Below are 12,878 nucleotides of genomic sequence, written 5' to 3' on the forward strand. Positions count from 1 at the left end.
ACCAGATCAGAAACATTAACTCTGATTTCTGTTCATAGTTGCTGCCTGACTTGCTGAGCTTTTCCAGCAACTTCTGTTCTTGTTTGTGTGAGGTAACTACTATTTTAGCATGGGTCAGTTCTAATCCCCTTGAAAAATACTCACCAATAAAAGACTAGTTCATCTTAAAGAAGATGTGAATCACTGAAACAGTGGATCCAAGAGCTTTGCAGACTAAATAATGACATAATTGGGCTAATATATTATTGTCTACAAGCACTTACTGGATTTTCTTAAAAGTTTGCAAGTGGTTGAATAGATCAACAGAGAACCATTTGCTTTATATTTATAATAAAACCAAGAATTGCAGATGCTGAAAGTGTGAAACAAAAACTGAAATTGCTGGAGAATCTCAGCAGGTCTGCCAGCATCTGGAGAGAAAGCAAAGTTGACATTGAGTCTGGTGACACTCCTTCAGAAGGTTCTGATACTATTTGCAAAATCTCCGTAGAAAAGTGCAGCACTATGAGATTAAAGTTGCTAAGCCATGATGATTGTTACTCCTTGGGAGATCCAAGATATATGTTGTATATGGCCAAATATGCTATTTTTGAGTTGCTTGTAATATCTTAATTCATCAGTCACAGAACCTGTAACAAAAAGCATCTAAAGTTCACTCTATTGTGCTAAGGCTCGATCTCATCAATCAAAGCATATGCTTCACTTTGTCCTTAGTTAGGTTTGTCTGAAGCTTAACTTATTCCTTCAAACAAAAGTAAATTTTCACCATAGTTTTAAAGAACTAAATTAAAGCTTCCGCTTAATTTTAAATGTCTCAGTTACTTTTAATTGAGCCTATCCTTCTCAAAGATATTCATAGTAGATGCTGTCATTATACATGTAAATATGTTAGAGTTCTGAATTCCTTGTTGGCTTCCTAATTTGGATAAGACTTAAATGTCCTTGAGAGTTCTAATGTTTATCAAGTGGATTGCAGACCAGGATCACATTTGCTGTTCAGAATCAAATGAATTGATTGTGTTATATCTGGCCTCTGTACAAATAAGTTTGGAAGGAGAAAGTTATTTTGGGTTCATATTTGTACTTCTCTGTTCTGGATGTGCATGGCAGTTCAGTTATGACTAGGATTGGGTAGCCTGTTGACAACACTCTATCAATTCTTCACTGCGACATCAACTTAGATTATGTTCAGGTTTCTGCAATAGCATTCAAACCCATTATTTTCTCGCCCAGAGATAAATGCAGTATCCTAGAGTCAGATCAAACACTATTCTGAATGACCCAAGATTTTCATTTCCACTTTGTGGAGATCATTCAAAGTGGTGATCACATTGTGTTAAGCAGTTGCTTCTGTCACCTGTTCATCAAATTGTCTTTCTTCAGTTTTTGTTGATACAAAAAAGGTGTGAGAAGGCCATTGGTCCAGTGGTTGTATCAGTGGGGAGTTGACAGCTTCAAGGGAGCAGTACAGGAGTAATGGTTGATAATTTTATTACACAATCTGCTTTTTGACTAATTTTAACCAATGGAGTGTATTGTCGCCTCAAGTGATACCCAAAGCGATTGCATTGGAGAAACATCACAAAACAAATTTACATGTTTGGAAGATGATTTCTGCTTATTAGGTTTAAGTTACAAGAGAACTCACCAGCTCCTCACGAACGTCTTTTCCTTTTTACTGGACTTGTTTTACACATTTCGCAGTTAAAGAATTCTGAGTTATTTAGTTTTGGATGTTGGTGAATGAGAGGTGATCTTTCACGAAGTATGGGACTGTAAGTATCAGAGCTAAGGTAACTCGAAGACAGTATGCTGGTTGAAGGGCGGCATGTTGGCTTAGTGGTTAGCGCTACTGTCTCACAGCACCAGGGACCTGGATTCAGTTCCACCCTTGGGTGACTGTCTATGTGGAGATTACACATTCTCCTAGTGTCTGCATATGTTTCCTCTGGGTGCTCCAGTTTGGTCCCACAGTCCAAAGATGTGTAGGTTAGTTGGATTAGCCATAGTATCTGGGCATTTGTAGGTTAAGTGATTAACCACGGGGAAGACAGGGTTACTGGAATAGGGTCGGAGGTGGTTCTGGATGGGGTGTTCTTCAGAGGGTCTGTGTGGACTCGATGGGCCGAATGGCCTGCTTCCACACTCTGGATTCTAAAAACAATAACTAATGACAGGACCACTTGAGGCCAATGTTAGCCAGAGCTGTTTGATCTAAAGAACAGTCAAAGTTTGGAAAAATCTTTCAGCAAGAGTAGTAAAAGTGGAATAGTTAAACTTATTCAAAGCACTATTCAAAGTATTATTCAAATGTGCATGCCTTGCCTCAGTCGTTGTATTATTGTTTCTCAATGAGTAGCTTTTGAGGTGTATTTTCAACACTTGTACAATATAAATACAACCATTTCGATGGTTATGAACTGCTTTAATCACGTAATATGGTTTTATTAAATTATGCTTCGACTTTCTTTTTGCTGAGTTTAGTGTTCGCTTTCCATTTACAAGCAGTCAACAGAACCTCCTTAAACCTGAGTTTTAAAAAGTAATTCTTACTTTCAGCTGAATCATTGGGGACTGACTGAGGTCAGTTTATTTGAGGTGAGGGCAAAGCTTTGATCCAATGAAAAGGAAGTTATTTTTAACCTTAATGTGGCAGCGTCTGTTCTGGAAAACTTGTCAGAGCAAGGAGCACTTGATCTATCCCATGAAACCTACCTCACTCCTCTTCTCAGTTGATGCTAGCCTTGTTGGCGGTGCTTTTTTTGGATCCAAGCTTAGCAAGGTCAGATCAAAGTCCCGGCCAGTAGTGAAACAGTATCTGGAACAATGGTACATTAACAAAAAAGCAGTTTAATCGGTGACTCTTTGTTTAGAGTGTCCCTCACTGTCTGCAATATACATTAGTGTGTAATGTGCCTTTATTTCTGCTATTTTACTTGTTGTGATCATGTTATTTGGCAGGCTTGTCCGAAATCCTCTTGCCTTGTTTCTTTCTCACAGTCCAAACCTTCATTTAACAAAAAAAAGTTTTAAATTTCCATCTATCCCATATAACCAGCCTTCTCTTTCACCGCCCCCCCCCCCCCCCCCCACTCCATTTCATATTATGTCTACTTTTTCTGCCTTGCTAGGCATTCAGTATATTTTCTTTTATGAAGTACACTACATAAGGGCAAGGTGTGGATGTTGAAACGAGTGATCCTGTAATTCTATACTTGGCTTTTTGGCAATGCTTATTTTTGTAACAGTTCAGCAAACGTGTTTTTTTTAGCACTGAGCAGGGGTTTTTTCTTCAATTCAAGACTTTTTAAAACTTTGTTCAGTTTTTTCTTGTGTTATTTTTTGTTATCCTGAACTGCTTTTGTTTGTGATGACTGACTGTTAATCAGCTGAAAGCCTCTGGTATATTTTAACCGTGCATCTGACTAAACCCGTACAGCGTTAATGTGATTCAGTCCACAGTTCATTCTTTGCTGTCGCTAAACACATGTCTTTTGAACTGCTGAGAACTTCCACAGAGTTTGCTGTGCTGCTCTTGGAAGTGGAAATTTTCAACCTAACAATATTGAAGCTTTTTTTTAAAATCCACACAACCACAGAACAACACACCAACCATTGCATGCAATTTCAAAGTACCATGTCCTGAAATTGCCAGCCACTTGAATGCCCAATGGAAAGTTAATTTAATTTAGTTGTGGTAGTTCACACCAAATTAGCTGTTTTGGAAAATTTTACAGCAAGGGACTGCATCTGAAGTGAAAACAGAACATTTTGGAAAGACTGCCGAGGTCAGGCAGTAATATTGGAGAAGGGAGAACTGGGTTAATGAATCAGGGTAGCTGACCCTTTTGTATTTTTTGCTTGATTTGGGCGATTTGACGAATGACTGACTTATAAGGAGTGATGGAGCCAGGGAAAATGGTTCTTAGGGCAATGATCTTCAACAGGTACATGATCGTGAGCTGTTTTACACTTCTGGAGGATGGATAGGGGATGGTGATGGATAAGGGGTGGTGAGTGGTGGCCACTAGCCATTTCCTTAGAACATTCTGGAATTCCTTCACTCTTCCCATTTCCCCAATCTTCCATTCCCATTTTCTGCTGCAAGGTTTACACATCTTTTTATTTCAACGGTAAATGTCTTTTTTAATCTTGCACCCTTTATCCCTTTGTTCATTTAATAATTTCTGTTCTCCACATAGTCACAAATTGTCTGTTTTATTATTCTCCTCCTTTCCCACGTTATTTTCTTCTCAAAACTGTCAGAAATGTAATTGAGAATACAATTAGTAGGAATTTTCAATGCAGTTATCTATTTGACGCTTCCTTTTAATTTTTCCAGATGAAACTTTTTGTCCATTTAAAGTCTGCAAAAACTTTTGCAAATTTGCCTAGTCTTCAGCGTTGGAAAGTAAACTGAGATGTAGAGTCTGATTATCTTTTAATGTGTGCACATCCAAGTTAAGGTGAGAATGTTATTGCTGTGGGATAGAACATCATTTCACTTCCAGCAGGAGTATTAATACAGTTTCTGATGTAAAGTGCTAAAGTCTGCAACGTGTGGCACAGACTTCGGACTTTCCAAATTCAATTCACACAAGATCTTTGGAACCTTCCAAGATCAAGACCTCATCCTATAGGTCTGAATTTGAGGCTGGTCCTCCGGAACGGGCAAATGATAAGAAATGCTGGACATTGGGAAATGTTGCTTTTTTTTTTGAAGAAACTTTAATTTGAAGCGTCCTATCTACAATACAGTGAGTGGTTTACCACGTTGCTCATGATTCTTATGCAGTGAGGATCCCTTGACCCTTGTTTGCTTTGAAGTACACCAGATAGTTTCACTTTTGAGATGATTGCCAGGATAGTGAAGAGTTTGACAATTTTAGGGTCTGAATTGTCTGCCAACAAATAAGATTGGCTTTTCAAAGTGATATCACGGCAGAAATGCATTATATTGAAACATCGCAAAAGATGGTTTGAAAAGGGTGATTTTGGGATTTATTTGAATTGTGCAGTGGTTTGAATAAATATCTTGTGAATTCTAGTGCCTTCTAAGTCCCTTCCTGAGCACACATGAAGGGGCTGATATCTGGGGAGGGTGGGGGAAAAGGACATTCGAGGCAGAAAATCTGTAATGGAAATAGAAACTCTTGACAGCAATCAATGGGTCAGGCACCATCATGGAGAGAACATTTTGAGGTAGCCTCAGGTCAGTGAGCTTTGAATACTGATTTCACTGTTGTCAGTAAACACTGAAAATTGATTCAACAGACAGAGGGAAATGGTAAGGATAGCAAAAGAAATTCCGTGTTTGGGATGGAGATAACTGTAGGAAATCCATGACCGAGGCAGCTCAAGGTCCTTCTGTAATGCCAGAAGGAATATTCCTTCTCCCTCAGTGTTGGCAATTTTTTATTTTCTAAACCTTTGGGTACCTCTGGTCAGGAATTGGGTTTCAATTGCAACTCCAGAGGTGTGCAGGCATTATTTAGACCAGTGGTTAATACAGTCTCATTGAAATGCAACATTGCCCTTGAAATTAGATCCTCATTCCCCTGGTTTAAGAGGCATTCCTAAAATCAGGCCTTTAAGATAAATGAATGGAATGAAATGAAATGTGTGATTATTGCAGCACAAAAGCATCAATGATGCAGTGCAAGCTCATGACCAGTGCAGTTCCTGGATTAAAATCAGCACTTTGAATTTAATATTTTAGACTAATCTAGTAACCAGAGATCTAACACTGAATTATTATTTTTAATCAGAAAGGGAATTGAAGGTTATGGGGTGAAGGCAAGGGAGTAGAGTTGAGATAAACCATGTTCTCATTGAATGGTGAAGTAGACTCGATGGGCTGAATGGTCTGCCTCTACTCCTATGATTTATGGTATGAATTGCAACAATGTAAGGTTTAAACTGCCTACTTAGAAAAATAGGAACATATAAAAAGGGTTCTAAGAATTCCAATGAAGGTCTGATGACAATGCAATTTATGATATGGTGTGTATGTATCAAAATGTCTTAACGTTTTGTTTGTACAACTTCTGTTTAAGAATTTTCTCAATGTATGAGGTAATGTAAATATACATCAGAACATTATCATAAACCCTAACATTTGAAATATTTTGGGAGATATATGGAATACTATGACTTTTTTTTAAAAAAAACTCTTTACAAACACTGGTGACAATTTTATTTTGGAGTCTGATCTGCTAGAGGTTCAATGAGTCAGTTGTGAACTTAATGACCTGCTTACATTTACACTGTCTTAATCCGTGACACTGCAGTACTGGTGAAGTGTACTCCAGATGGCAGCAGTCATCTTCTCAAAGACCCACATGCAACGGGATTTCTCTTGCTCATTGGTCTCCTGTGCTGTATCCACACTCTGATTAGTATTTGCAGGATGAACTTCAGTTGTAACTTCAGTCACTAACCGGTGCAGGCACAGTGAGCAAAGTGGTCTCTTTCTGTGCCATAAACCATCCGTGATTCAACCATCCAAACTAGCAGTGATCATTACAACACCTTCCACCCTACCAACCTTCACATAAACCAAATCATCTGCCGACGCTTCCGCCACCTCCAAAAATACCCCACCACCAGGGATATATTTCCCTCCCCACCCCTTTCCGCCTTCCGCAAAGACCATTCCCTCCGTGACTACCTGGTCAGGTCCATGCCCCCCTACAACACCCTCCCATCCTGACACCTTCCTCTGCCACCACAGGAACTGCAAAACCTGCACCCATACCACCTCCCTCACCTCCATCCAAGGCCCTAAAGGAGCCTTCCACATCCATCAAAGTTTTACCTGCACATCCACTAATCTAATTTATTGTATCCATTGCTCCCAATGCGGTCTCCTGTACGTTGGGGAGACTGGATGCCTCCTAGTAGAGCGCTTTAGGGAACATCTCTGGGACACCCACACCAATCAACCACACCACCCCGTGGCCCAACATTTTAACTCCCCCTCCCACTCTGCCAAGGACATGGAGGTCCCGGGCCTCCTTCACCGCTGCTCCCTCACCACCAGAGGCCTGGAGGAAGAACACCTCATCTTCCGCCTCGGAACACTTCAACCCAGGGCATCAATGTGGACTTCAACAGTTTCCTCATTTCCCCTTCCCCCACCTCACCCTAGTTCCAAACTTCCAGCTCAGCACTGTCCCCATGACTTGTCCTACCTGCCTATCTTCTTTTCCACCTATCCACTCCACCCTCCTTCCTGATCTATCACCTTCATCCCCTACCCCACTCACCTATTGTATTCTATGCTACTTTCTCCCCAACCCCACCCTCCTCTAGCTTATCTCTCCACACTTCAGGCTCTCTGCCTTTATTCCTGATGAAGGGCTTTTGCCCGAAACGTCGATTTTACTGCTCCTCGGATGCTGCCTGAACTGCTATGCTCTTCCAGCACCACTAATCCAGAATTCAGGAAGATAGAATAGCACCACGCCTGATGTGGTTTGGATTGACTGTCTGCCTGTAGCTGCCTTTTGAGAAATAGCTGTAGTACACAAGCAAGAGTTAATATTTGAATATTTGATGCATAAGCAAGTATAACAGTGGTCAAATCAAATTTAATTAATCTAATCATTGTACCTTTATTGTTTCTGCACCCACAGTGTTAGTCTGGGCAATCCTGGCTGCAAATGGTTAGAAATAGTCAATTGCTGTAAATCCTGGTGGACACCAGGATAGTACTGTTGCATTTGTACCCTGCTTTGAGTCCCTGAACATGACCAGCTTATTGATTTTATAGGTGAGACATTGCCTGCAGGATCAGATATAGGGGTGGCACATGAACAGAGCTTACTGTCTCTGCAATCGTCTCACATACCTGAGGCATGAGGCTTACACAGGCCACTAAAAAATGGATCAGACTGTAAAAATGCAGGAAATGATATCTGTTCAGACCAATTATACCAGTAAAGTCCCCCTCCCAGAATTTGCAGAGTTTTATCAGATCCTGTAGTAATTCCAGAATCCTGTAATTTCATGTTGGTTGTGTATTGATATTTTTAATATTAGTAGATCAATATTGTTTTTAGAAAGTAAGTGAACATCCATGATGGTTTTTTTCAATTATCCTTTTCTGTCCTATATTCTAAATAACATTCAATGTTTCATTTATTTAACAGAATTCTTTGTCTTGAAAATGCTGTAAGATGGTAAAATTTAATTGGCTTTGAAGAACATTGAATTAGATATGCAGTAACCCTAATTCAATGGTTATACACAATGGAACAAATACGACCATATATATAGCTGTACTGTGTGTATATATTTATTTGATTACACTTTCAATGTGGAACAATCTGATACAACTGCAAGTGTTAACTGAAGGTTAGTGAATCCTTTTGATTTCAGTACATCCTGGGTCTGCAGGAACAGTAAGTATGAATAGTGAACATTTGAGAATGTGTAGTTGAAGTTAGTACATTGCATACACTGCATGACAATGTTTACACTGGCACAAACTTCAGGCATTATTGGGTAGCGATGGGGCAAGTGATCATATTCTCTGCTGTAAACTTTGCAACTAACGTGACACTGGTGACTGCAGCGGCATTTCTAATTGCATGAACTATCCTGGAAGAATTGGATCCATGCCTGATAATGTGGTTAAGTTCAACAATCAACCTGAAATGAGCAATTAATACCACTCCACATTGGTACACAATTGACTCTGGTATCTATTGCAGTCAAACAGTGAACATTTAACACCAAAAAACATTGAGGTGGGTGCTTGGAAGTAAAACATAGTTGTATGGTGGTCCAGCTGGTTAGTCAACCTGACAGAATGTACTGAAAGTGGTAAGTGCAAAAGGTATTGGTTGGGAGGGGAAAGAGTAAGATAGAAATAAAAATATTGCAGTTGGTCATTTTTTGTTTGCTATCTGATTGCTGTGTCAGCTGAGGTTTTAAAGGTTTTTTTAGTTAAATAATCACCTGGTTTGTGGTAGAAGTGTAAAATTGGCATTGTAGAATCTATATGTAAAACAGTTATTGAACTCAAAGGATGAGCAGATTGAAACTGGCCTGTGCTTAACTGATCTCAGCCAGGAAGATTGTGGGATTGGATACAGTGCTCCAGGCTAGAGGAGGGGCATTTCAGTCAGCCTCCAATGCCTGATGCCTTTCAATCTTTATTCATATTCCACCACCAGGAAGGAAATACCCAAGTGGCCAGTGACCAGCAGTGCCCTTCTCAGCAAAGGGTAATGCTGACTGATCAAAAAGGTGAAAGGGAAGGCAGGGATTAAATCAAAATAGATTCGGAGGGGGAAGTAAAGCACTCCACACCCAGCGATACCTATCTCTCCCTGAAAATCTTGAGGATGTTTGTAGACACCGTGTGCTCCTTCGCCAGGCACACCTGGGCCCAAATGTAACTGGAGAAGAGGTGCGGGCATTCGGTCCTAACTACCCCGTCCATGGCCCGCTGCCTGGACCTGCTAATGGCCTGGCCCAGGAACAGACCAGCCTGATGTCTTTACAGTAAACTATGATTGGGTAACATTGAATATCAGACAAGGGAGCACTGAACATGATTAAACAATCTGAGCCGGGATAAGCTTATGCATGAAGCGTTGTCATCTCATTCCTCATGAAGGGTTTATGCCAGAAACATCAACTCTCCTGCTCTTCTGATGCTGCATCTACAGTCCTCACCTTTCTCCATCTTGGCAGGGTGGTACAGTGCATGCAACCATCACCAACAGGAGGTGACATGTTTCAGAGAGTGCAGGGCAGGGAGAGGAAATTTGGCTATTTTGGCAAATATTCCATTGGGGAAATGCTGTGTACGGGGGAATTATTGTATAGAGTCGGGTAAAGAGTTTCTATGACCACTTTAAGTTTAAAAAGTTGGGTTTGGTTTTTCCGCAAGTACCAGTTTTGAAGAGTTTGAAGTCCACCTTCTCCAATCACCTTGTTATCACAGCAGTTGCATTGGAGACAGTTCCTGCTGGCCACATACTCCAAAGTAGCTGCAAGTATTTTTATTATTACATTTTTATTTGCAAACAAATAACCTCAATGGAAATAAACAATCATTCTGCCAAAATTCATGAAATTTTATCAACACATCAGCCATAAAAGTTTTATGTATTTAAAAATGTCCAATTGGTCTTTTCCCCAGTGCAGAAAATAATGCAACTTAGCAACAGCGCATGCTCAATATATTAACGTCATTAAAAAAAAATCACCTTCCTCCTTGAATTCAGTACCAAATAATACATCCCAATTTCATTCTTGAATGACATCATATGCATCAGTAAACAATTCATCATTAGCCATCCACAAACAATCATTCTCAGTCCTATCAAGTCCATTGGATAGGCTACATTGTTCAAACTTCATAGCCAGCCTCTCTAATCTACTCTCTGCATTAAAAACCACCATGCTATTTCTCATGATGAATGTCTTTTCTTCTTTGCCCATTAGGTACATATTTTGAAGAACTTTAGAGTGAAATTTAGTGATTGAACAAGGCTGATTAGACCCCAGGTATTACTAAAATGTCACTGACTTGCAATCTAGCATCAACATTGAAGTGTAATATGAATGTGTCCCAGCTGAGAATTTTTTTTTCCCCTGTTATCCTCCTGATCAAAATTCCAAACTTTCCTTGGACATAAATGTTAAGCCACCTTTTTCCATCCTTTCATTCTGGGAATTGTAGTTTTGGGAGTGCTTTACTCTTGAATATCGCTTTTGGCTTAAGCTGTGTTATAATCAATGTACAGCATAGCACAATGTTGTAGCTTCTCTTCCCTTGGCCAAGTGTCTCTGCAGAGACACACTCTTCTCTCCATCTATGCACTCCGCCTTTGGCTGGCATATCAAAATTTTCAGTTATCTCATTCGTATTCCCAATGTATGCCATTCTATGTCTATTCTTTTGTGATGTTCAATTGCAAACTGCTGATATGCAGTAAACCTGTCAAGAAGTTCTGCAGTGAGACGCTATCAAATCTTGGACCTCTGTTGAAGTACAAAATTCTTCTTAACCATGGTACAGCATTAAGGGTTGACTTTGAAATCTACAAAGCAAATTTTTTTTTTCAGGGTAACATTCCGATACATCCACAAGCAACAGCAAGGCAGTTTTGGAGATTTTCATTGGCATGTTTTGTCTTTCTGCTGCGGTTAAATGTTAGACTTTCCTCTGTGTACATTTCTTCTTGGGTATCTGCAGAAGTAATTAATGGCATTTCCTCCAACTTTTAATGTATTTCTCCAGTACCTTTTTAAATTCTCTTTTTCTTCTCCTGCATCTCCACAACCTGGGCTCTGTATCACAGTTCCTCCTTGGTATAATGCTGCTCAATGACAGGCAAGCAGCACACGCTATTGAGGTGATAACCTTGACATCCTATGTTCAGACACAAGAAGCTAAATGGCTACCTTCAGTGCTGTATTTTTTTAATTCTATCAGCAGGTTTGCATCAGTGAGAGTTTGACATCAACGGCAAGAGGATATTAAGTACAAAACGTTTGGTTAGAGAAGTATCAATTTATACAAAAGGTATATGAAAAAGGAATAATTTAGCCAAAGTTAGGGGTTGTTTTTAACATGAAATCAACCATTACTTGAGTGTGTATGTTAATATACAGTACCCTGATCAGTGTTCTGAATTCTCAGGACTTTTCATGACTCTGTGAAAGCTCATCACAGCAATTATTTCAGTTCCTCATTTATCTAATAAATAGTAACTCTCATGTCAAAAGCCTGATTCGAATTCAGGTCCAAGGGAAATGGGTAGGAACAGAGCATTAAGCATGACAGGACAAATGCTGCATTAGTTACGAGTAAACAAAACATTTTCCTGCAAAGTATTATGTATTCATGTCATGAGTAGATATTGTCTGTTAACTGTGTAACATGTACAGATGCATTGTGTATATGTTGCAGTAAACTAATAACTGTTAATGTATGCATTGCTGTGAGGTTGCTGTCAAGAAGCAAATTGAATTAATTGACAGCCTGCTAACCAGTTTCCACAAGACACAAGCTACAATCGGATTAATAATGAGAAGTTCCATGAGAAAAAAGGACCTCCCATTGTGTCTTATATAGAAATTTGTGGGAATGACTAAGAAATATTTAGAATCTCCACTAAAACTGTCAGATTTATATGCGGAGGATTTGACCCTTGTCACGGTCTAGAAGTTAACCGGCTAATTCAATTCTGGATTAGTCATCTCAGCGTTGACACGTAGCAGAGATGAGGATATGCTCACTCTGTTATGGTGTTGCATTTATAATTCTCTGTCAGGCCTGGGAAGCTTTGTCTAAACCATCCCTCTGATCTTGAGCTTTGGCTGTGATAATGGACCCTGTGTGTGAGTGTAAGCGGTGGAATTCTGTGGCTGTTAACACCTGGCTCCACCAGTATGCTAGTTTGTAATTCTTGCCAGAGCACAATTCCAAGCATTAGCACAGCCAAAGCTCATAAGTGAATCTGACCAGCAGGTCACCTCTGCAGTCATTGAGCACTTTTGTGCTTTATTAACCTTTCACAACTGACTTGTCATCGTTTTGACAACTATTTCTTTTGTCCCTTTGACAGCTGTTCTGAACTTGGACAATTCTGTGGTTGACCTGGAGACCCTTGAAGCTTTGTATGAGAATGTGAGTATTGGAACTAAAGGCACAAAAAAAAACAACAGCGGTACAAAATTTCGAAACTGAGCAGTCAGGAGCAGAGCAGTTAACCCCGACACTGAAAGCCATATGTTAGCTTAAGTAGTAATTCACTGATGTTGCATATTTGGGTTTGTAGCAGGGCTACTGTTTCATTCCAAAACAATCCTCGATTTAACGTAATCTGATTCTCTGCCTATTCTTCATGCTATGG

General features: G+C 39.8%; 1 protein-coding gene across 2 annotated transcripts in view; it reads left to right on the forward strand.

The window, feature by feature from the left end:
- Window positions 1-12,878, forward strand: part of fmn2b (formin 2b) — a 482,131-nt gene that overhangs the window by 278,647 nt on the left and 190,606 nt on the right. For both annotated transcript variants that reach the window (XM_072580571.1, XM_072580572.1), the window contains one exon: window positions 12,591-12,652. In XM_072580571.1, coding sequence (XP_072436672.1) covers window positions 12,591-12,652 — 62 coding nt within the window. The remainder of the gene's footprint in view (window positions 1-12,590; window positions 12,653-12,878) is intronic.

This window comes from Chiloscyllium punctatum, chromosome 11 (genome assembly GCF_047496795.1).
Source record: "Chiloscyllium punctatum isolate Juve2018m chromosome 11, sChiPun1.3, whole genome shotgun sequence".
Lineage (NCBI taxonomy): Eukaryota > Metazoa > Chordata > Chondrichthyes > Orectolobiformes > Hemiscylliidae > Chiloscyllium > Chiloscyllium punctatum.